Here is a 26360-nt window from a genome sequence, read left to right on the forward strand (position 1 = left end):
GAAGTCCAAGTTGCTCTGAAGGCATTGGCGAAAAACAAGGCTCTAGGAATTGATGGAATATGAATTGAGATGTTTCAACAAACAGATGCAGCACTGGAGGTGCTCACTGGTCTATGCCAAGAAATATGGAAGACAGCTTTCTGGCCAACTAACTGGAGGAGATCCATATTTATGCCTCTCCCCAAGAAAGGTGATCCAACTGAATGTGGAAATTATAGACCAATATCATTAATATCACACGCAAGCAAAATTTTGCTGACGATCCTTCAAAAATGGCTGCAGCAGTATATCAACAGGGAACTGCCTGAAATTCAGGCTGGTTTCACAAGAGGACATAGAACCAGGGATATCATTGCTGATGTCAGATGGATCCTGCCTGAAAGCAGAGAATACCAGAAGGATGTTTACCTGTATTTTATTGACTATGCAAAGGCATTCGACTCTGTGGATCATAACAAACAATGGATAACATTGTAAAGAGTGGGAATTCCAGAACACTTAACTGTGCTCCCGAGGAACCTTTACATAGATCAAGAGGCAGTTGTTCGGACAGAACAAGGGGATACTGATTGGTTTAAAGTCAGGAAAGGTTTGTGTCAGGGTTGTATTCTTTCACCATACCTATTCAATCTGTATGCTGAGCAAATAATACAGGAAGCTGGAGTATATGAAGAAGAACGGGACATCAGGATTGGAGGAAGACTCATTAACAACCTGTGATATGCAGATGACACAACCTTGCTTGCTGAAAGTGAAGAGGATTTGAAGCACTTACTAATGAAGATCAAAGACCACAGCCTTCAGTTTGGATTGTACCTCAACATAAAGAAAACAAAAAATCCTCACAACTGGACCAATGGGCAACATCATGATAAACGGAGAAAAGACTGAAGTTGTGAAGGATTTCATTTTACTTGGATCCAAAATCAACACCCATGGAAGCAGCAGTGAAGAAATCAAAAGACACACTGCATTGGGTAACTCTGCTGCAAAGGACCTCTTTGAAGTGTTGAAGAGCAAAGATGTCACCCTGAAGACTAAGGTGCGCCTGACCCAAGACATGGTATTTACAATTGCATCATATGCATGTGAAAGCTGGACAATGAATAAGGAAGACTGAAGAATTGACGCCTTTGAATTGTGGTGTTGGTGAAGAATATTGAATATACCACAGACTGCCAAAAGAATGAGCAAGTATGCCTTGGAAAAAGTACAACCAGAATGCTCCTTAGAAGCAAGGATGGCGAGACTGCGTCTTATATACTTTGGATATGTTGTCAGGAGGGATCAGTCCCTGGAGGAGGACATCATGCTTGGCAGAGTACAGGGTCAGCGGAAAAGAGGAAGACCCTCAACGAGGTGGATTGACACAGTGGCTGCAGCAATCAGCTCAAGCATAACAACGATTTTAAGGACGGCTCAGGTCCGGGCAGTGTTTTGTTCTGTTGTGCACAGGGTTGCTATGAGTCGGAACCAACTTGACGGCACCTAACAACAACAACTGAATCCATGACAACTACTGACCACTGAGAGACGACCTGGGTCTCAGCTAAGCAAGCCCTGCATGGCTTTGGACCCACATCTCCAGGCCACTAGAGGACACCACTCCTGCAGTGCCTTCTTCTTACTCCTGCACCATCAACATTTTGCATTCCACAGAAGCATTCACATGACCACTCAAATATGATGTTTTCTCCTCCCATGTTATAACAGCCACTGGTCTCTTCTGACTCCACATCCCTGCTAGCTATCATCCTTATTTCTTCCCCTCTGTTCACAGTGAAACTCCTCTTAAAGAGTTGCCTATACTTGCATCTCTAATTCTTTGCCTCCCATTTCTCTCTTAAACATACTCGTACTGTGCCCGCCATCCCATAAAAGTTGCCAGTGGGGTCCACACACTAAATGCAATAGTCAATTCTCAGCCCAAAAGTTTTTTGACTTGTCAACAAATATGACAGCATATATCTTTTACCTCAGGGCAGGTCGCTCTCTTGGCCCATCTACATCACTAAAAGTGATTCAAAATTTCCTCCCCCCGTTCCTTCTCTCTCCACCACCCCAGGGGTCTTCTGTCCTTGGTTCCTTTCTCTTCTTTCTCCATAAGCATTCAATACCAGTCCCAAGGTTTCAAATCCCATCGACAGAATGACAACCTCTCTCCTGAACTCCAGTCTTGGTTTTCCTAACATGGCTCTGTGAAGGTTCTACCTGCAACATAGATGGGGCGTTCAACCCCTTCTCATGACCTTCAGCGCTATCACCTGGGTGGGCCTCTCCACCTCAGCTGGAAAACCACAACAGCTCTGAGCTGTGCCCCTGCTACTACTCTTGCCTAGATGGCAACCATCAGTAGAGCAGCTGAGGGATCCTCTTAAAAGGTAAGTTAGACAAGGAGCCTAGAAAAAGGCAGGTGCTCGAACAACATCTGCTGAATTAATGAGTAAAGGGTCATTTTTACAGACTAAAGAAGAGGTAGGAGAGAGAAAAATAACCCCAACATACCTGGAAGACCTTCTGGGATGAGTATCTACATACACCACTGTCAGTAAACCCCATGGCCCTGAGGAGCAGACCACAGGAACTCTCAATTTACAAATGGGGAAACCAAGGCTCAGAGAGGCCCAAGGTTTCTCTAGAACACACAGCTACCACGAAGAGGAGTCAGAACTTAGTTGGGCGCAAGGTGGCCTGGCTAAAGCTTTCTCTTTCTCACAGTGGTGACAGCAGTTCCTTTTGTACACCAGGTCACAAAACTAAAGCCAATCTCTATGAACCTTAGTCTGGTTTCCAGAATCTTTTTCTACACCAAGAATTTTAATCTAATGTCTGAAAACATTGGCAAAATTTTCTTTGAAATACAGTGTTAATCTTTGTGATTTTTTTTTTTGAGAATAGCATTAGATGATCTTATGTATAAAACAACTATTAACATTGCAAAATGCTAATACATAAAGTAGAAATTTTTTATTACCTAGTGATGTAATGAAAAACACCCACATTTTTCTTTTTTGTAGTTTCTGAAGAAAATATTACTTAATTAGTAAAATCAGAAAAGGCATAAAATGCATGTGAATTGAGAAGAAATAAACAGATGTTTAACAGTCACCTCTAAATAATTTATTTTCACAAAACATCAACTTTTCCCTTTTTGATTGAGTTTACAAATACCCCCCCAAAATTCATTGCCATAGACAATTCTGACTCATAACGACCCTATAGGAAAGAGTAGAACTGTCTCACAGGGTTTCCAAGAAACAGCTGGTGGATTCGAACTGCCAACCTTTTGGTTAAGCTCTTAACCACTGTGCCACCAGGGCCCTAGTAGCAAAATAAAGACCTAGTTATTCTCAGTCTGAAATAGTGAATCTGAGATAAAGATATGAAAAACTAGAAAATTTATTACAACAAAATAAAATGTTGTATTCACTTCATATACTATAAAATCTATGATGTGGAAAATGTAAAGATAGATAAAATGATATGAATAAAAGTTTTTCATTCCAAGTTTGTGTTATGAAGGATTTATAAGAAAACTGCCCTCATAAAATGATAAAAAAAATAAGATTACTTTGAAAAAAACATACAAAACACTGACTCCAGAGCTTTTGATTTCCTTTAAAAACAACCATCAGTCTGCCAATGGACAGAGACTAAGCTTTTGTAACAAAAAATAAAACCAAAGACTAATGAAAATATTATGTAGTTAAAACATAAATGAAAAAAGGCTTATGTGAAGAACCATGTTAGGGTAAAAAATATTAACGATGGAAGAATGACTATAGAAGGACAGAAAGCTAATTATAACTACTGTATCATCTATTCTCCTTTATACTACCGTCATTAATATGATTTGCTGACCACAGTATAATTTAACCTTTTGCATTTTATATTTACTTAGACTTTTCCAACATGCCACAAAATAACCCTATAGATAAATTTCTATTAAATGTCAGCAGAATAGCAAATAAGACAATTTAGCTCCTCACAAAATTTTCACTTAATACTTTTCACATAGGTCTTATGTAATGTGCTTCAGTTCTTACTTTGAGGAAAAAGATTTTAATGCATACTTATAACTAACAAAATAGTATATTAATTTAATCACACAAGCATGCTGGCCTATTAAATTTAGATAGCAACTTTCCTAGTTAAATTAATTTACTGAATTAAACAGTATTTTTGTTTAAATATAAAACTACCAGAGCATATCATTTCTTATGTAAGTCCAGCTAGTTTTCATAAAACTAACAGCTAATCTAAATGGTTTAACTTAACTCTAAGCCTCAATGAAATCATATTATGTAGTTAAATAAAAAAGAAAATGTAAAATTGAACCATTTGACTTGTGCCACTAATTTAAAAAACACAACAAAGACTTAATTGGAACCCAGTTCAGGATAACGACATTTTCCCTTTGAGCATTCATGTAAGTAGGTAGAATCATTCTGTCTCTGGCATTTATGGAAAACATGGCTGGGGTTCAAGATCCCAGGGAAGGATACGATCAGTGCCTTGGAATATCACACAACCTTTCACCAGTTCTCCCATGATGCAACCCACTGACCAGATATCAACTGAAAATAAAATGAAATGAAAAATTATGAAGTGCATGAACAAAACAAGGGTGAAAAAAAAGGAATTCTAACAGTGTACTAAACACACAAATATGGAAAAAATAGATTGCTAGTTAAGGGTAGGCTTTTCACACAATATGAATGATCGCTGGCCTCTATTTTTAATCTTTGGTTTGCAGCAATCTGGGGTTTTAGTGCCAAAGATTCCAATACTTTACAGCTTTAAACAAACAAACAACAACAAAAAAAACAAGAAACAAGCAGTGCCCAAGAAGCCCCGGCCCCCACAGCCCCACCCCTGCCGCCCCCATCCCTCCCCGCCAGCCTTGATGCATGGTCACTCCCTGTGAAGGATACAGTCTCTTCCTGGGAACAGGACTTTATGGAGGACCATTTCTGCCATGATGCACCCGACAGACCAGATGTCCACTACCAAACATGAGGGGATTAAAAACGAGCCTGATGCCCCACATGTCTTCTCCCCAAACCTCCTCCCAAAAGAAGACCAAAATCATTCACTGTCACCAGCTTGCCAATGGCAACGTTTGTGGAATGCTGACTCTCTTCTGAGTGGTCACTGCTGAGCTGCAGTGCACTCCAGGGTTCAAGGGGAGGCCGTGAATTCTGTGGGTCCCATCCTCTTCTGCTGGGCCCCAGCTGTACCCCACGCCTCTGACTGCACAGGCAGAGAGCTATTTTAATTGCCCCTGCTGGGGTGGGGAGAAGTTAACAGGGGATCTGATTTTCTCTTACTTCCACAGGGAACCAACAGGAAGCCCACAGATCTTTGCTTCTCAAAGTGGGAGCACAAGTTACTACTCTACTACACATCTAAATAAACCTGTGTGCTTTTCTATATACGTATGTTATACTTTTATAAAATGTTCAAAAATACTAATTTCAAAAGTGAGTTATTTTAACCAATAGGAATACATAAAGTTAATTATTTCTTGTCTATGGACTATGATTATCTATAATATAGCTCCCATATTATATTTCATATAGCTCAAAGGAAAGAGAAAAAAAACTAGTGATAACCAATTATACTCTTAAAAATGTCACTCGCTCCATCCAGCTCAGTCAATACTCACCATTTTCTTTGTACCCCATGCCCAGAATGACTTCGGGTGCTCGGTAATATCGTGTTACCACGTAGGGGGTCATCATGAAGTTAGTGCATGCTGTCCGGGCCAGACCAAAGTCAAGGATCTTAAGGGTGCAGTCTGATTTTACTACAATGTTGCTGGGCTTCAAATCCTAGAAAGAAATGGTTTAAATTAATAAACTGAAACTAGGGACCCCTCTCTCTCTAAAAAAAAAAAAGGGGGGGCTGGTAAAGAAGGTAATACAGGATGAAGTGATTTGTTTCTAGTTTTCTTTTTTAAAACCAAGGAATCTGGCAAAAACAGGCATTTCAGATAGAAAAAACTACAAATTGCTAACATGAAACGATGTCCAACCCCCCATGTACATACATATGCATACACACATATATGCATACATGCCCACACATACATACGCACACATGCACAGGCACACCAATACATACCACACACATGCACACGCCCGTACACGCACCCACACATGAATGCACACAGGTGCACATACCCCACAGTACACGCCACCCACACACACACACACAATCATGAGCACCACTTTCAGTTGGGCACGTGGCAGTGATGGGAGAGCTGACGCACCCAATGCAGCTGATGAGAGAAACAGGCCCCTCCTCACAGGTTACTTGGAGGGGAGGTGTGTTTTTAAAATTTGCAGGGTATATATACTTTAGCACCCAGCAGTCCCTGAAAAGAAACCTGGCCTAGAAATAATAGCATAGTCACATGAACAAGGGTGGTTGGTGCAACACTATTTCCAACAACAGCAACAGTGGAAACCCACTACACAGGACTGCCTGATAGCAAAATGCCCCATCTCCAGACACTTCCATCTGTCAGAAAATTGTCATACTATACCGATTTTGTTGGAACAACTCTTTACTGCCATCCGCTGAGAAACCGTGATAATGATATGGGTCTGGGACGTCTACGACATGTACAGCCACCCCTTGTGGTGCCCGTGCAAGGCATTGCCTGTGTGAGGGAAGAGTAGCCTCACCCCTCAATGTTTACCAGTGGGGAGAGGGTTAAAGAGACCACAGAGGTGCCTTAGAGCTCTCCCCATGCCCATGGCCTCTCTCCAGTCAGCCTTCACAATACAGTGGTCTTTACAAAACTTAAATGGGCTTTCAGCTTTAAGATGGCAGAATAAAGCCAGTTCTGTCCTTTAACTCTTGAAAGCCACCCCAAAACGAAGAAAACAAATACATGAATCAGAAGACAAATGATACCTTGTGGAGACCACAGAAATGGGCTACTTAGACTTCCTACTACCCAGAAAGGCCCGCTGCAGGTGCCCCACATTTGTGCAGAGGCCACACTTCCCAAGGGCCACTCTCAGCCAATGGCTAAGTGGGGCAGGGATACTGAGGCAGCTCCTTACCCGAGAGACACAGGACTCCTTTGAAGGTGACTTGGGGCTTGAGGACTCTTGGCCTGGTCAAAGCTTTCTTAGAGCTGTGCTGCAGCCTGAGACTCTTCTCACCCAGCCTTCCTTCCTCCCTCTCTCCTCTAGGGGTTCAGACCTGCACTGCCGCCTCATGGCTCCCCTGCCTCCTCCAACTCCATCCTCTCTTTTCCTTATACGTATTCTCCCAATAAATCTTGTATATTTAATCCCATCTTAGGGCACAATTCTCTGAAGACCTACACTGATGCAAGAGGTACTAGGAGTGGTCTGAGAAAAGAAAGATGGGGAATTGGGACTGGCAGGAAAAGAGGACACCATCCTGAGAGGTAGGTGGGGCACAGAAACCTCCCTGGCAAGGGTGACGGCCAACTGCTGAGGACTTCAGCGGTGCTAACTTGGGGAGACACCAAGGACGGAGGGAAACACAGCTGCAGGAATGCCGATTCGGACATTAGAAAGGCAGAAGGACCACGTCTACGAGGAGGCGGAGGGGCTGGTGACTGCTTAGTTGTATCGATGCCTTGCAGAGGGATTATGAGAGTAAGGGCTCTTAACCAGCAAGGGAAAGCTAAGTATGAGAGCCAGAAGACCTCTATGATAGACTACGAAGAGGCCCTGCTTACTTGCAACGGCAGAGCAGACGCAGTGGAGAAGCAAGCTGAAGACATGACAGCTGCAGAGCTCCAGGGACATCTGAATGCTCAGCCAACGTGGGTCTGTTATGCTAAGACCAGGGCCTAGTTGGGAAAACCCGGGACCCTGAAAAATAGGATGGGGACATCTGGATGGATGGCCCTGAGAGCGCTGGCTCTGCAGACCCCCTAAGCCCTCAGAGACTGTAGAGGTAGCTCACCCCTCCCTAATAAAGGCTGTGGCACGCCTGCTTGCTGGAAGATGCTGCAGAGGCCTCTCCCCCATGAGGCACCAGGTGCCCATCCTGCCTCACCTCTCTCGCTGCCAGGCCAAATGCTGGGGATAAATCCCAGTGCAACCTGGCTAGACCTAATACGGGAGAATACTGTCCACAGGAGGAGTAGCAAGGATGAACTAGCATGTACCAGCAGGACCCAGGGAAGGCCCCTTTCCCTGGGTAGGATTTTCAGGGTACTTAATTGAGGGGCCAGGATGTAAGGGTAGGTAAGCAAGAATAACTGGTTTGGGGGTATGTTCTTGGGCCATGTGACAACACCCTGGCAAGGACTCCAGGGGATGGGGTAAACTCACAGGTAGGTTGGCTCCTAGAAGTCTGGAAAAATTAATGGCTACTGCTCATTTAAGTGGAAAGGCCCTAGCTGCCCTTTCCACTTCAATGAGTGGTGGCCATTACTGCTTACTGAAGTGGAAAGGCCAGAGGAAGGTAAAGAATAAAGAGGCTGAGGGGAGTGGGCAAGCTGGGATGGGTATATTACGTGAAGCCACAAAACCAACTAGATTATGTTCCACGGGACAGCTCAGAGGACTCCCTCTTCACCAAGGCCATCAGGAGTGTGCTGGTGAGGGGTCCCAGCTCAGTGCGAGGTGACTGTCCTGTACAGGTCAGGACATTAGACAATAGCACCCGTGGAGATAACGGCCCTGATATACTAGAGACCAGGTAGCGGCACGTAACTGCAACCACAATCACCACAACGTGCTTGTGAAATGTGGTCGCAATCACAATGACCAGAAAGGTGAAGAAGCCCATGGGGGCTTGACCCACAGGGAGTTGTGAAGATGCTTAATAGAGCATGGTGACCCTAGAGGTAGCCAACAAGGGTGCTGCAAACATCTGCAAAATGGTAAGAATGGAGGACTAGGAGGCTGAGGTGGTTACCCCAATAAAACATCAACACTCCTTGTCAATTAGATCTGAGGTGATTTTTGGATCCAGAATCCATTGAAGAGGTGGCCCATGAGAAAGGACCCTGGATCATGGCAAGTGCAAACTGTTTTGATTTCCCGAAAGGTACTTATGACCATTTACTCAGGAAAAAGGAGAAAAACTAGGCATTGTCAGGACACAAGTTCTGAGCTGATACTGATACCCAAAGACCCAAAGCATCATCATGTCCCATCACCCTGAGAGTAAAAGCATATGGAGCTAGGTAATAAATGGAGTCCTGGCTAGAATGTAACTCCGCAGGCCCACCATAGGGGTCATTTCCCCAGTCCCCGAGTGTATGACTGGAATTGATATAACTGGCAGTTGGAGTAATCCCTGCTTTGGTTCAGTGGCCTGAGGGGTAGGAGTTATCAAGGCAGGGAAGGCCAAATGGAAATCTGAAACTGCCCCCCTACCAAGAAATTAAATAAAAAACACGATTACATCCTGAGGGGTGCTGGGGTGGGGAAGATGGGGATTAGTGTTATCATTAAAACCTGACGGATACAGGGGTGGTTGTTGCTGTTGGGTGCCATCAAGTTGATTTTTGACTCATAGTGACCCCATGTGACAGAGCAGAACTGCCCCATAGGGTTTACTAGGTTTTAATCTTTACGGGAGCAGATCGCCAGGTCTTTCTCCTACAGAGCCTTGGGCGGGGGGCAGAGGGGAGGTTTGAACTACCAACCTTTCTGTTAGCAGCCGAGCATCAGAGCTCCTTGCAGGGATGGTGGTCACTCTTGTTGTTGGTTGCTGTTGAGTGGATTCTGACTCATGGTGACCCCGTGTGTGCAGAGTAGAATTGATCCATAGATTTTCAAGGTTGTGACCTTTCAGAAGCAGATTGCCAGGCCTGTCTTTGGAGGTGCCTCTGGACAGGTTCAAACTCCTAACCTTTCAGCTAGTAGTTGAGCGCTTAACCATTTGTGCCACCCAGGGACCCCAGTCCCTCTCATATCTCAGCCTAAACTCCAGCCCTTGCAGAAACTGTTGCATCTTACGACCCCTACCATATTGTACAGTAACTGGTGGGTCTCTTTAGGTTCTGGAGGTGACACATTTCTTATCTAGGAATAATGCTCCAGCCACTATACTTGGTGTCATGCAATGCTGCCAGTTTTGAACGGAGCTTGGAACAAGAAAGGAATCTGCGGCAGATCCAAGTTGTATGCAAGCAATCCTTCCACTTGGACCACATAATCCGGCAGACCCCATGGTCTTGGGGGTGTCAGTGTGGGAAAATAAGCAGTATGGAGCTGACGGCAAGCCCCCAAAGGAGAATCAAGGCCATGCCATCCACAGTAGATAATTATAAGCCTTTTGGGAACCTCTTCTGGTGTGTCACTGGGCCCTGGTAGAGAGAGTACACTTGGCTGTGGAGCACCAAGCGATCATGCATCTGAAATGGCCCAACATGAATTAGGTTCTGTTGAACCCACCACATCATGAAGCTGAATGGGCCCAGGAGCAGTCCATCCAAAGACAGAAATGGTACATATGGGATAAAACACAAGCAAGACCAGAGGGCATGAGTAAGCTACATGAGCAGGGAACCCAGACCCCACAAAACCTTCCCCACAGTTACATCATGCCTCTCCCCCAGCTTGCACCTATGACCATAAATAACATCCCATAAGCTTGGTTTACAGATGGACTGGGCTGGTATGTGGGTGCAAGCTGAAAATGGACAGTTGCTGCATTATGGACAGATGAAGGAGTGGCCAGAAAAGGTGGTGGGAAGGAAAGATCTTGCTAGTGGGCAGAGCCACAAGCAGTGCACCTCTGGGTGGAAGAAGTGGCCTAAGGTGAGAACGTGTATTCCCAGGCAGCGGTCAACTGCCTGGCCATCTGTTCAGGGCCTGGAAGGAAAGGAACTGGAAGACTGGAAATAAGAGAATATGTAGATACACATACAGGAATGGGTATGAAGTGTAAAGATCTCTGTATTACATACCAACAACTACTGGAAAGCATATACCATCAAAGAGGCACTGAGAAACCACACAGAATATATGACTTGGTGAGTTGATGTTACTCAGCCTTCATCATCAGTCACACCAGAACTGTCACAACAGGAATATGAACGGAGTAGCCACGGTGGCAGAGACTACATATGGCTCCGATTTGTACTCTCATTTGCCAAGCCCCATTTAGCTACTGCTGCTGCTGAATGTCCAACTTGTCACAGCAACAGATACCTTTGCCGAGCCCCTGGCACAGCACTACTTCTCGAGGACACTAACCAGCCACAATGGACTCCTTCCTTCCTGGAGGTGCTAGCAGTCTGTCCTCAGAGGGATAGATGATAAGACACCTATTCTGGGTACGGGCTTACCTTTCCTGCCCACAGAGCCTCAGCCAGCACCTCTTTCTTGGGGCCTTCAGAATGCCTGATTTACAGGTTTGAAATTCTACTCAGCCAAATAGGGGCCTGTTTCACACCGAAGGCAGTGTGGCCATGAAATCCACTGGTCACATCACCTACTACATCATGCCGCAGCAGCTGGGTTTAAGAATGCTGGAATGACCTTCTAATGGCACAGCTGAAGCATCAGCTCAGGGATAACACTTTGAAACAATACAGACTGCATTTGAGACTTCTATATGGCACTGCCACTATGAGCTGGAATTGGCTCGACGGCAAGATGGGCAATGGGTTTATACGGTGCTATATGGAGCCCTGGTAGAGCAATGGTTAAAGTGCTTGGCTGCTAACTGAAAGGTCAGTAGACTGAACCCACCACTGGCTCCAAGGGAGAAAAGACCTGGTGATCTACTCCTGTAAAGATCACAGCCTTGGAAACCCTATGGGGCAGTTCTACTTTGTCCTATAGGGTCACTATGAATTGGAATAAACTCAATGGCACACAACAACACATGATGCTATGTCCCTTACAGAACGAACACGTGGGTCCAGGATTCAAGGGGTGGGAGCACGAGTGGCCCACCTACTATCACGTCCCATGACCCACTGCTTTCCTTCTTCACAACTCAGAGCTCTGCAGGACTGGAGGTCCTGCTCCCCAAAGAGGACTTCTTGCCTGGGGTCCTACCGAACTACAAGCTACAGTTGGGCTCCTGCCAGGACACAATGTACTCCTTGGTCCAGGGACCAGCAAGTGAGGAGAAGAATCACCAAACCGGCAAGGCGAGCAGGAGGAGGCAGGGCTAATCTTATACCATATGGACTGGGAGGGATATGTGAGGACCCAGGTGCCCTACTCGGGCACTTCCTGGTACTCCCTACCCCATCACAACTGGGCACAAACATGTGCAGCTACTCCAGGCTGAGCCAAGGACACAGACCCTGCTGAGGTTTGGGACATACATCCAGACAAGCCACAAAGTTCTGTCAAGGTGATAGCTTGAGAGGCAGGGAAACAAAGAAGGAAAACTGGGGGTGGCAGAGCATGAGTACCAGTCATGGCCTGGAGATTAATTGCTATGACAGGGGCTATAGTTCTTTCTACTAATCTCCTTCTTCTAAACTTCCCCTCTTGAGTAGAGGACCATGGGAACGTGTGTGAAGAAGATCTGAAGGGGCAAGGGTTGGACTGCAGTGGCCATAAAAATGCGCCACTCATATCTCCCGCTGCAGGGAGTGCAACTGACAGATGGCCCCATGGCTGTGCTCTAACTCCACCACTCTGTTCATGCTGAGACCACACTTTGTGCTCTCAGCCAGTGAAGACTCTGTTTCATATAATTGTTTGACCCTTGATTTAAAAAAAATGAAAAAGCAAGTTGCAAAATAATTATGTACAATATGATCCCGTTTTTGAAAAATTTAAATTAAAAGAGGACATGAGTATAACAGATAAGTTGGTAATGGCATAAGCATTTAGAAATGTGTCACTGTAAAGTTAGGAGAAGAACCAAACTGTTATCAATGACCACCTCCAGATGGGAATGGAAGGTTAGGGCACTTTCATTTAATTTTTTGAATTATAAAAGTAAAAAGTGGTGGGATCATGGGCGTACTGCCTTTCAAATAATTAAATTTTATGTTTAGTATGAAACCATTTTAACAAGTAAAATAAAAAATGTAGATACTTCACACCATATATGAAAAATAACTCAGCTCAATGATCTAAATACAAGAAACTAAAGTCACAAAACTCTTAAGAAGAAAACACAGGGATAATACTTTAGGACCTAGTTTTTTTTTTTTTTTGAAAAAAAAAAAAAGTTCTATTTTTTACATTAATGCTTTATTATCCATCATCTATATTAGACCCTCCAACCTTATTTACATTTACTATGAAATTTCTATCAGAATGTATAACTCAAAAGGCACTCAATTCAGAGGTTATAAAGTTCTGAGCTTAAGTAGGAAACGGGATTCTCAAACAAAATCTGAACATAAATAATTCTAAAGATCAGAGAATATGAAAATATTTAAAGTGTAATATCTGGTACATAAATAATTCATGACCTAATAATAAAATTGTACAGAACATCAATGTACAAACTGAAAGAACACTTGCAATTGGCCATTCAAATTATTCCTTTAACATTCTTTTAGACAAATAAAAAATAAATTCATAGATGGATAACTGAGGTTCATCAACATTAGATAAGGGTCAAAGTTTAAGCTAGAAATTAAGTTTGTATTTGGCTGCAGAGAAATGTGGAATTTATCTACAGCAATTTTCTACTCATGCTAAATCAAAAATAGGGTTGACATCTTCATAACAAACAGTTTAAAAGATATTTTCTTGGCTTTAAAAATATTTTTTTTTGTATATGTATAGAAATGTAATGAGGATAAGAACAGCCTTTTGTACTATCTGTTATAGTACATGTAACAGCCTTTATCATTGTTAGTCTCCTTAGATGTGATTATCAGTACAGCCATTAAATTAAAGCTGGCCTCAGAAGTTTTCAAAGTGCTACTGGTTCCAACTGACGAGGTCCTCAGTTTTCTGGGTGACGATTATTTTCAGTTCTCTTTTTGGTGATATATACAGGCAGTTGCAGCAGTTATATAAAGGGAAGATCAGAAGCCTACTGTCCAAGTTCGTTACCACTTGTTCCTGATCCTTTTCAAGTGTATTTGATATCCAGTTGTTCTACTACATATTAGTTTTCCACTACTATCAAAAAAGGCCAAACGTAATCTAAATGCTATGCTCCTTCAAGGCTGTAAACTGACAGATATGCTAGATGGCTCATTCAGTGTATTGAGCTTGAAAATGAGGTATTGATTGGTTTAAGTTACAAGCAGGTCAAAGCTGAAGTTAAAACCTGTCCACTGCCAGCAGTATGCACCATCTTTGGCAAGCTTTCTTCCACACCTCATGCTATGTCCCTCTAGTTCTTCCTTATTGATTTCTTGAGGCCCCACCTCACTGTCTTGCTCTGTCCGGAGCATTGCAAACCATTGCCGTTTATACACAGAAGACAGCCATTCTGAAGGTACTAGAGAATCTTGTTCAATAATTCTTGCAGAGGCCAGATCACTAGTAATACACTGTAACCTTAAATGTCTGAACACTGACACAAACGGTTTCCCTTGCTCAGTTTCAAGGAAGGCCATACCTTGAAAATCTTTTCTCCGCTTAGAAAACCACACATCTGTCTCAGTCAAAAGCTGTTTTAAAGACCCATTCCAAGAAGGCACAAGTTGAAGGAACATCCGCTTTCTAAGACCTGTGTATACATCCATCTCCACTTGCATCACAAATAAGTTAGAGGAACTGATGAGCTGTTTCATGGTGTTTATACTGAGTTCTTTAAAAAGTTCAAGATTCTGGTGACTCATCAAGTTGTTTGGAAGCCATTCAAGGCACTTTCTTTTTACAGAATCTAATCCATAGGTCGCTACTGATATGCAATAGCCAAGTACAGTTTTCACATTGTTTCCGTCATTGTCTCACCATACTGCAGTATTAAACCATCCAACTGCAGCATGCAAGCTGCTGCCAAAATGGCAATAACTTGACTGGGCTTTATTAATACATCATCTTGATACAGTGAACCAAATGCAACCTGCAGTGCTTCTATATCAATATTCTGGTCAGGAGTCTCCAGTTCAATAATATTCATGCTGGATTCTTTCCAAGAACCACTGAACATACTCTTTAATTTTTTCCTTCGAGGGGTGTTGAGGAGTTGCTGCTGCTCGTACCCTTCCTCCTCATCCTCCTCCGTCTTGGAGTCTGGGTGACAGTAGAAGGCCCTGCTGCTCCGCCTGTACTTGAGGCTGCCCGGGCAGTAACAGAAGCTGTGGCCAAGTGCGTCGCCGCCTGTCCTGGGGCCTGGGCTCCAGCTGGGCTTGGGTTCGCCCCCAGTGGCAGAGCACTTGGTTGCTCAGCGAGCCCATTGGTGACAGCTCCCCAGCACTTTAGGGAGCGCACCTCACGAAGCCCAGGGGAGAGGGTCTGCAGCCATGGTCTGGCCCCGCTGGCTTCCACCCAGCTCCAGTGCTTACACCACCACCCTCTCACGCGCAGCCTCAAGCCCCAACCGTCGTCGCAATGGACGATGCCACCTCCATGCTCTGCCCCGCGCACGGCGCCTGGGGTGCACCTGGAACGCAGGACCTCACCCCCGCGCTTTTGCCAACAAAGCGCGGATGGAAGGCCAGGACCTAGTTTTTGACAATGGATTCTTAGATATGACACAAAAAGCATGAGCAATAAGAACAAAATAGATAAAAAGCACTTAATCAAAATTTAAAACTTTTGAGCATCAAAGGATTTTGTCAACAAAGTGAAGAGACAACCTATAGAATAAACTTGTTATCATTCAGTTGATTCGGACTTATAGCAACCCTACAGGACAGAGGAAAGCTGGCCCCATAGGGTTTCTAAGGAGCAGCTGGTAGATTTGAACTGCTGACCTTTTAGTTAGCAGCCGAGCTCTTAACCACCATGCTGTCAGGGCCCCAACCTACTGAACGGGAGAAAATATTTGGTAACCATGTATCTGCTAAGGGTTTAATATCCAGAGTATATACAGAACTCCAACAACTAGACAACAAAAAGACAAACAACCCAATTAAAAAATGAGCAAAGGATCTGAGTAGACATTTCTCCAAAGAAGATACACAAATGGCCAACAAGCACATGAAAAGATGCTCTATGCCATTAGTCATTAAAAAAAAAAAAAATACCACTTCATCACTACTAGGGCCACTACTACTAGAAAAATAAAAAATTCAGTGTTGGCGAGGACGTGGAGAAATTGTAACCGTCATCAACTGCCGATAGGAATGTAAAACGATGCAGCAACTGTGGAATACAGTTTGGTGGTTCCTCAAAAAGTTGAACATTGAATTCCTACACAACCCAGCAATACTATCCCCAGGTCTATAGCCAAAAGACCTGAAAGCTGAGACTCAAACAGATATATATACACCAGTGCTCATTGCAGCATTATTTGCAATAGTCAAAAGGTAGAAATAACCCATGTATTCATCAACACACGAATCGGTAAACAAAATGTGGTATACACATATAATGAAACATTATCAGCCATAAAGAGAAATGAAATTCTGATACATGCTATGACATGGATTAATCTTGAAATCACTATGCTGAGTGAAATTAGTCAGACACAAAAGGACAACAATTGTATGATCACACTTAAATATCTAAACCCAGTGCCGTCGAGTCGATTCCGACTCACAGCGACCCTATAGGACAGAGTAGAACTGCCGCATAGAGTTTCCAAGGAGCTCCTGGCGGATTTGAACTGCCCACCCTTTGGTTAGCAGCCATAGCACTTAACCACTACGCCACCAGGGTTTCCATGAAATATCTAGAATAGGCAAATGCACAGACAGAAAAGTTTATTAGAAGTTACCAGGGACTGGAAGGAGGGGGAAATAGGGAGTTGTTGCTTAAGGGGTACTTAGTTTTTGTTTGTGGGGATGAAAAACATATGGAAATGGATAATGGTGATGGTTGCACAACATAGTGAATTCTCGCTGAATTGTACACTTGAAAGTAATTAAAATGGCAAGTTTTTTGCTATATATTATTTCACCACAATAAAATTAAAACCAACAAAAAACAAGAAAGTATGTATCTATGTGTATGGTACTATATATAGGAAAAACGACTGGAAAAGTTCACACAAAAGTCTTAACACACTAGTCAACTGATGGCTAGTCACCTCTTGGGACCTGGGAGGGGTGGGAGCAAATAAGGCCCTTTCACTTCTTGCTTTACACACCTGTGTACTGTTTGAAACTTTCTCACAAAGAGCATGTATTACATTCACAAGCAAATACAAATGCCTTCAACAGCCTGGCAGGTCCTAGCAATGTATGAAGCAAGAGGGTACAAGACAAGGGGAGGCACGGCAAGAACAGCGGTAAGCAGAAAAGAGAAGTGCTCAATAGAATAATTTTCTCAGGGGTTCATAGGTTTCTAAACACCATGTTGGCAAACCAAACACTTTTTTGGACCCTATTTGACCTGCTAGTAAGGACCCAAATCTTCCATGAAATAATCAGTGGTGCAGCTCTTACAAGGTTTCTAATAACAGGAGGATACTGTTTTCTCACTCACCTCGGGCCCAAGAGGGAAGAAACAAAAAAGGAAAACCACTTCCCCTTACAAAATTAAAAAAAAAAAATTTTTTTAATGAGGCCAAAATGTCTGGGAAATTATTCTAAAGCATGAATTTAAAAAACAATGCATTTAGGAGATATTAAGAGTGCCTTAATTTATGTAAAGGTCTGTAAAAAATTTAGAAAGAGATATAGAGTGGTATGTTGGGAAATTTTTATTTTTAATTAATACAGATTAGTATTACTAAAAGCAAATTCGGCAACATAATTGAAATTATTTTAACTGAACACTTGGTGGCAGCAAAAGGCTACATTTTAAATAACACTATACTGGTTGGCTAAGAGCTCAGCTGCTAACCAAAAAGTCTGTGGTTTGAATTTACAAATCCAGTTGCTCCCTGGAAACCCTATGGGGTGGGTTTACTCTGTTGGAATCAACTGAGTTGGAACCAACTGTATGGCAACAGGTTAGGTTTTATTTTGGTGGTTGGTGAATCAGGGTCCTTGTCAGCAAGCCAGGCCCTGGCAGGCACTGGGAGGACAAGAGATGCCTATGCCCTGGATCTGGCCTCCTGTCCCAGACTTGATGCTCACAAGGAGGGGCCCTTGGACAGAAGAGCCTTATCTGGCCTCCACTCATCAGCTGTGATGGGATCAACCTTTCCCAGCACCTAGCTAATCTGAAAAAATTACTACTATGGTATCAACAATCTATTCTTCTTTGTATTAACAGGTTACATCTTTCTCATCTATTATTCCCCAAACACAAATATTTACTTCAGAGAAGAAATGATTATTTTTAGATATTAAAAAATGATATCTAAAGACAGTCTGTCAACAAAACTAGTAAACATTTAGAGAATACTAAGAACACTTACTTCCAATAAATTATATTATCTCTGCCTCTAGACTCACTCAAAATATTAGTTGTTTAAAAAATATTCTATTATTCCTCAAAAAGTTATACACAGATTTGCCATATGACCCAGCAATCCCAGTCCTATGTGTATACCCAAGTGGCTCGAAAGTAGGGACTCAAACTAATACTTGTACACGAATGTTCACTGCAGCATTGTTTGCAACAGACAAAAGGTGGAAACAACCCAAGCGTCCATCAACAGGTGAATGGATAAAGGGAGTGTGGCACAGGCAGTGCCCGGATTACAAACTAGTTCCGTTCCTAAATCTGTCTTTAAGTTGAATTTGTACGTAAGTTGGAACACTTAGGTACTTTTAGGTACAGTTTGTATCCAACATCAGTCAAACGTTTATCTTAGTATATAGTATATATATACGTATGCATATGCATACAAAACATTAAAGAAACACTTCCAGATACACTAAAATATCTTTAACATAATAACGTTTTGATGAGCATTGCGTAACATCATTGTGAGGATGGCACAAGACAGAGCAGTGTTTTGTTCTGTTGTGTATGAGGTCACTGTGAGTCGGAACAGACTTGATGGCACCTAACAACAACAGGGTTGGAGGGAGAGGAAGATAGGTAGTTACTGCTTAAGCGGTACTTAGTTTTTGTTTGGGGTGATGGAAAACACAAAAATGGATAGTGGTGATAGATGCACAACACAGTAAATGTAATTAATGTCACTGAATTGTACACTTAAAAACAGTCAAAATGGGAAACTTTTTGTTACATACATTCTACCACAATTTAAAAACTGTTTATCATGATGTTCTACTTACACAGTTGTACAAGTCAAACAGTAACAAAAAGCTATAAAAGCAGCTTAGAGAGTTACATTGTATCTCCCTGGTTTTTAAATGCTGCTTCCTGATAGAACAGGCAACTCTCTCCTTTCAAATCCCAGGGAGGAGGCTATAGCACCAGGCTATTCCAAACAGGATGTAGAGTAAGGCACTCCCACCAGCAGGGGTATAGCCGAATTTTAGGATATAAGAAATAGGAATTTGGGACATAATTTAAGTAAGATTTCTCAAGCAACTGTCTTGTTTCCTTCTTGATCTCTAATTCCTCCCTCCCCGGCCCCCATCCAAGTTCCTTGCTCATTAAAAATGGGGTTTCAAATATGATCAAATAATAAGAGAATCTGGGTGAATGGTATTTGGTAGTTCTTTGTCCTTTTCTTGCAACTTTTCTCTTGAGTTTTAAATTAAGTCAAAATGAAAAGTTTAAAAAAACAAAGCCTTTTGCCGTATTAGCTGACACAGGCTGGGCAAACCAGGTGCTCCACAAATGTTTTCTAAACACAACATTTTGAAACGTGACACAATCCCATAGTCTATTTAGACGTTCAACACTGACAAAAAAATTTAAACTATTAAATTCTCTTGTCTCTGGAGGATTACAACAACAAAATGACTGTGATTTAAAAAATAAGATTAATGTGGTATCGCTACTTACTCTATGAATTATACCAGCTGAATGTAGATGTTTAATACCACAAAGCATCTGGTAAAGAAGGTAGGACATTCTTTCATGGTCCAACTCCATATGAATAACCTGACATAAGTTAGCATCCATTAATTCCATAACCAAATACCTGAGGAAAAAAAATTATCAGCCATGTACACATGAAAATTAATCCAAAATTCCTCTATGGTTATTGAACCACAATTGTTATGAAATAGTAATAATTTACTTTCTTATCATGGCACTGGTTAAAGTAAAAAGATAACGTATTTTCACTAAAACATTTATAAGGTATCTCGAAACGAAGTAAATATTTAATGGAACTTTGTAAAACAATTTTCCAAAGAATATAAAACTGACCTATTACAATGTCTTTCAAGTTAAAGATAAAGTAACTTTTACATCATGATAAATAGAATCTCATACATTCAAATTCTCCTGTATCATAATTGTTTTGGTATTGGCTCATTCTTACCTGCACACAAACCATGCTGTTTTTTCTCTCAAAAAACCTTTTGACCCCTTTTCCCATGAGCTCCTGCCCTGTTTCTTTTTTTTTTTTTTTGCTCCCTTTGTAGCAACACTCCCCAAAGAAGTGACCACACTCGCCATCTCCAAACCTTCTCCCATCTTTCTTAGTGCCACTTCCATCAGGCTTTTGCCCTCATCACTCTGCTGAAACTGTCTTCCTCAAGGTCACCGATGACATCATGTTGCTAAATCCAACAGCCAATCCTCACCTGACCACATAGACCATCGTGCCCTCCTCCTGGACTTCCCTTGGCCTCCAGGAAGTCACCCTCCTGGTTTTTTTTACCTACCTTCTTGGTGGTTCCTCCTTGCTCTCCTTGTGGAACCTCTTCCTCTCCCCAACTCCTCATCCCTGGGGTACCCAGCACTCAGTCCTTGGCCCTCTTCTCTTCTAACTACACTCACCTCCTCTGTAATATCCTCCAGTCTTGCAGCTTTAAATATTATCTATAGATTGTCAACTCCCAAATCTGTATCTTTAACCCAGACCTCCCTCCTGAAACCCAGATCATACATCCAACTGCCCACTTCACATTTCCACTTGGATCTCCAATAGATATCTCAAAACTCATGTCCAAAACTGAACTCTTGATTCCCCCTTTCCTCCAGCCAAGTCTGCTCTTCCTGTAGCCTTTCTCATCTCGCTGATAGCAACTTCATCCTTCAGGTGCTCAGACCAAAAATCATGGTGCCATTTGCAATGCCTCTCTCTCACAACACATGTGCTATCCATCAGGAAATACTGTGACTCTACCTTCAACACAGTGACAGCATCTGACCTCTTTTCTTAATCCTCACTATAGCCCTTTGGTCTGAGCTGAGCCACCATAGTCGCTCACCTGAATTGCTACAATAGCCTCCTAACTGGTGTTCTTTGGTCCCCACCCCTTACAGCAGAGCTAATCTTTTAAAACATAAATCAGGTCAGGACACTCCTCTGCTTAAAATCTTACTCTGGCTTCCCTTAGAATAAAAGCCATACAATGGCCTACAAGGCCCAGGAAGTCTGCCCTATCACCTCTCCAAGCCCCTCCTCTCCTAATGTACCCATTGTCTCTCTGTCTAAGACGTCCTTAGGCTACACCTAGCGTGCTCTCACTTCAGTTCCTATGCACTATTTGTTCCTTCTGTCTCAATTCAATCTTCCTCCAAGTATCTGTATGACGAACCCCTTACTGCCTTCAAGACTTTCTTCAAATGTCATTAACTCAGGGGGGTTTTCCCCAACCACCCTATTTAAAATTGCATCCTTACCCTCAACGTCCAGTGCTGCTGATCCTCCTTACCCAGCTCTAACATTTCTCCATAGCAGTTATCACATTCTAATGGTAATTTCCTTACTCACCATGTTTATTTTCTATCTTCCCTCAGTTAAATGGCAAGGTACAGGAAGGAGTATTACCAATTATATTTCTTTATTAATAAAGAGGATTTTCACCTGTTTTGGTCATTAAGTATGCCAGTAGTAAGACAGTGCCTAGTACGTGGTTGGCAATAAATAAATATTTGTTAAATGAATGAATACACCAATGTATTTAGAATGAGGCTGAACACTATGCCTCCAATAATAAAATTTATGTTTCATTTGTTAGTAAGATAACCCTAAGATTTTGGAAACATACAATTTTTAATGACTTAATCGTTTCAAATTATAATTGTAAACACCTAAATCCTATAATCCTGTCTATTAAGGGGATGGAGAAAAACATGTTTCAGCAGATCAGCGGCAATAATGAGGTATTAATGGTCAGTGTCAGCATTAAAGAATTCTTTTCAGTCAACCTTTATCTGTTATATGGAGATTATGACCTGCTAGGCTTATCAATCACAAAGAGTGGAATATTACTTTCCATTTTTCTTAATATTTATCTTCCACAGAAAAGTGATATCATTAACAATGTATTGCCACCACCATTTCCTAAGTAAAAAACACAGCTAAATTTTCAGTTTTTGATGCATAGTGCATTACTGAATAAAAATGATACTTACACATCTTGAAATTCTTCTAGAGTTTTTTGTGGTGTAAACACATTTAACAAACTAATTATCTGAAAAGAGAAAATTAATTATACTTCAGTATGCCAGATGACTCTACTGATTATAAAAATTAAGTTTAATGTTAGGATGTATTAAAATTGGAAAAAAAAATCACAGCAGAGCTCAGTATTTATTATTATTATTGCTTTTAAGAAAACATTCTATTAAATGGTACCTAAAGAAAGAGAAAGAATTAGGATTCTCACCTTGGAAATAAAGTGTACTTTTAATCAAGTCACTCTTAAGTGTTCTTAATAATTTAAATTATTACTATTACAGGATATTAACACATAATGACTTTCTGTCTCTGAACATAAAAAAGTAGAAATTATGGGTGGAAAAACACTAAATAAGGAGATATGTTAACTCTAAAAGCTTAAACACTATATATAAATTTCTAAAAAGTTTTCAAATATGAAGGCTAAGCTCATATTTTTGGTGTGATAAAGATGAAAAGGCCTCACAGCATTGTTTATTTACTTAAGCACTGCCAGCCTAGAGGGTTAAACACCTGGCCCCACTGTGGGCCTCTTGCTTGCATTCCCTCCATGAGGCTGTAGAAACCGAGTCCTGCCACTTCAGCAGGAGATGCACATTCTCCATCATGTCAAATGGCAGAGGATAAAGACAAATTACTCTGTAAATGGGATCGAGGTGACGGGCTAGGTGAGGAAAAAAATAAAACTGGATCCAGACTTCAATATTTACACCAAGACAAATTCAAAATGAGACAAGGCTGTAAATCTGGACATGAAACCATACAAACATTAGAATATGAACAGACATTTTATATAATCCTGGTGCAGAAAAAGGCTATTCTAAGCTTATCAGAAAACTTGGGAAATTTAATTACATTAAAACAAAACCAAGAACTAACAAGTAAAAACTTCAGTGTAGCAAAAAGCATATAAAGTTAAAAAAAAAAAAGTCTTAATATACATAGACCTTCTATAAATGCATAAAAAAAGAGGCCAACTGTCCAAGAGAAAAAGGGACAAAGGCCACGCAAATCAAATTCTCAACAGAATAAAAATAAATGACTAATAAACATACAGGAAGAAAGAAATGACAAAAATATCATGTCATCTATCAGACTGAGGAAAAAGACATTCTCAGATACTCTTAATGAAAGTATAAAATTGATAGTCTTCCTTAAGGTCAATTTGTCAGCATAGTTAAAATCTGAAGGGTGCATACTCTCTGACCCTGCAATTTCCAGCTAAGAAATCTTGGTACATTGGACAAGTGCGCAAAGATGTTCACTTAAGCACTGCTTGTAATAGCAAAACACTGGAAACAATCTAAATTCCAACAGTAGGTGATTGGTTCAATAAATATTATAGTGCATCTATTTTTATACTATGCAGCTATTAAAAAACAAACCCAAAATACAGGCTCAAATCAACCTTAGTTTCCTATTTAATGTCCAGCATAATTTAGGGTAATCTTAAATACCTAAAAAAAAAAAAAAAAAAAAAGACCATATGAGGTGATCCCCAAGGCTCCTTCTGGATTTAACATTTTATGGTTTTACAATATGGCAAGGTTATCAAAATAATGCTCAGAGACCGCCAGGACATACAATGTGCCTGTGCACCACCTCATTTTCTAAAGAGATGCTATTTCTCTTTAAAATTCACAGTGCTTTGATTTCTGTGCCGATGCCACATACAGCTATCCTGAGTGTTAACACTGTCTAATAACATTTATTTAAAACTGAAATGTCAGTGCTGCAAGGTAAAAACCTACTTATAGAACGATGCTTTTCCAAAAAATATTTAGTTGGTTCTCAATTTGTTAGGTTAATATTGTTTCCATTTTATAGAAATAGAACTAACAGAAACCAAATGGTTACAGGGTTAATCTATTCCTATCTTATTTGAATGACCTAAATTCCTATGGACCATGATGCCTCTTTCTAACTCCAATTTTCCCATTTTTAACTAAGAATTTTGCCAATAAAATATAGCTATTTTAATGGTCATTTTTATCACTAGTTTATCCCAGGTCTAAACTCAATGTACCTCCAAAAGACCCTGAAGATTATGACACCAGTGACAATATTGAAATATACAGAGGAAATATATACATAAATAACTTACATTTTTATGATTGACACATTTTAAGAGGACAAGTTCACGATAAGCTCTCTTTGCATGGGTTTGATTCTGGAAAGGACGGCTTAGTTTCTTGACTGCAACATTTATCCCAAGAACTGTATCGAAAGCAGCACTATAATTAGGAAATACAATACACAATCCATTAGAATGGTTTTGGAAAATGAAGCAATGCAGAATATACATTCAAGGTACTATATTCTTATGAGTAACAAATAAGGAAAACTCTGACTGTACTTGGAAATCACTGAAATGAGGAGAGGCTGTGACCACATGACAAGAGGATACTTTAGCTGTTCAACAATAAATTAGCCTATGTATCCTGAGATAATCTTAAAAACAGGAGCACAATTAGAAGCCTGCTTTGATTGAGTCTGCTTGTTTCCAAAGTATTTCTACAATATGAAAAGCAAGGCAAGTTTGCAGGATGGCCTAACTCCTTTGCAGAGGCACAGACATTTCCACTGCAGGCAGGATAGGATTCAACAATCCTCTGTACATTGAATTTCCATTATATTAGTGGAGATTATGTTCAGAACCAGGAAATTTAATACAAAGTATATAATGCCAGTCAATAAGCGAAATTTTTAATTAACCTGAAACATTATTAAATTGGAAAAAAAAAAGTCACTGGTTATCACAGCTTAAATGTGAGTGTATTTTGGAGCACTGCAATGGAGGAAATGGTTGAGCTCATGAGAAGAACGCGATAAATCTAAGTTTTGAATGATCATGTTTTTCCTAGATGAAAGAATCTAAAAGAAAACAGAAGCCAAAAATCTCAGCTAATGGCAAACCCCTAAGACACAAAATCCCTAATGTAAGCAATGCTATATATAAAATTCTACCAAAAATAGCTTCCTATACTATTATAGTAAGAATGAAATCTTTTACAGGCTATGCTTCCACCATCTCAAGTTCCCGGATGAAATTTAAGGTTCATTTTTCCTCCAGAAAACAGACAAGAAAAACCGATTAGCCTAATTGCTTTAAACTAGTATTAAAATAGTACTGACGATGTTATTACTCTTTGGCTACGATCAAGGGTTAGAAGCTGCTGAAGACCACCTGAGAGCCTAAGCACCATTTTAAACATTGTTTTTAAGTATTTATTCTATTTGGTTTATAACCCAGTTCACACTTATTCTCTTCTATTAATGATATTTCTTTGCCAAAAAACTCTTCACTGAATTTGATTTGTTTTTAAGTTGAAGACTGTTGGCTGTAGCTTTGGTTAGGAATTATTAGAAATGTCATATCTTATGTTGGAATTACTTTGCCTTCAATTTCGTTCACGTTATGTGTACATGTACACATATCCATATGCAAATATTCCATTTGTATGAATTATAAACCGTTCAAGATAATTCTTTGTGAAACAAACCATCAATTAATGTGTACATACACATGTGTATTTGTATTACATATATTTCTCAGTCTCAACAAATTGAAAAAAGCCAAATTTCATACTTTTATTGGTTTTAAAAGTTTCTGTCCAAAATGACCCAAATGGACCAATCCTGAGTATCCGAGTAAACTCTTCTCCACTCCCAGTTCTATCTCCAAGATCAACTACCTTGAAGTATTTCTAGTTTTAGTTCTTGCGGTCTTTTCTTAGCTCCAAATAACATACTTTCATCACTATTTTTTCACTTATCGACTTTAGGATTCAGTCACTTATTTGAAACTGTAACTCCTCACAGTTTTTTATTCTTATATTTTTAGTTTTCCTTTGGTTATCTTTGTAACTTTAAATAGCACATTTAAACTTCCTTAAATAGCATGCTTAAACTTC

The 26360-nt window shown here is 40.9% G+C and overlaps 1 protein-coding gene and 1 pseudogene across 2 annotated transcripts in view; both read right to left on the reverse strand.

Moving 5' to 3' along the window:
* The window catches only part of MAPK9 (mitogen-activated protein kinase 9), a 73957-nt gene that overhangs the window by 17726 nt on the left and 29871 nt on the right, over positions 1 to 26360 (reverse strand). For both annotated transcript variants that reach the window (XM_049874558.1, XM_049874559.1), the window contains exons 3-7: positions 24551 to 24680; positions 22401 to 22459; positions 19872 to 20010; positions 5669 to 5834; positions 4506 to 4577 (exon numbers count right to left, since the gene is read on the reverse strand). In XM_049874558.1, the coding sequence (XP_049730515.1) occupies positions 4506 to 4577; positions 5669 to 5834; positions 19872 to 20010; positions 22401 to 22459; positions 24551 to 24680 (566 nt within the window). The remainder of the gene's footprint in view (positions 1 to 4505; positions 4578 to 5668; positions 5835 to 19871; positions 20011 to 22400; positions 22460 to 24550; positions 24681 to 26360) is intronic.
* LOC126070387 (germ cell-less protein-like 1) lies at positions 13495 to 19849 on the reverse strand (annotated as a pseudogene).

Source organism: Elephas maximus, chromosome 2 (genome assembly GCF_024166365.1).
Source record: "Elephas maximus indicus isolate mEleMax1 chromosome 2, mEleMax1 primary haplotype, whole genome shotgun sequence".
NCBI classification, from domain to species: domain Eukaryota; kingdom Metazoa; phylum Chordata; class Mammalia; order Proboscidea; family Elephantidae; genus Elephas; species Elephas maximus.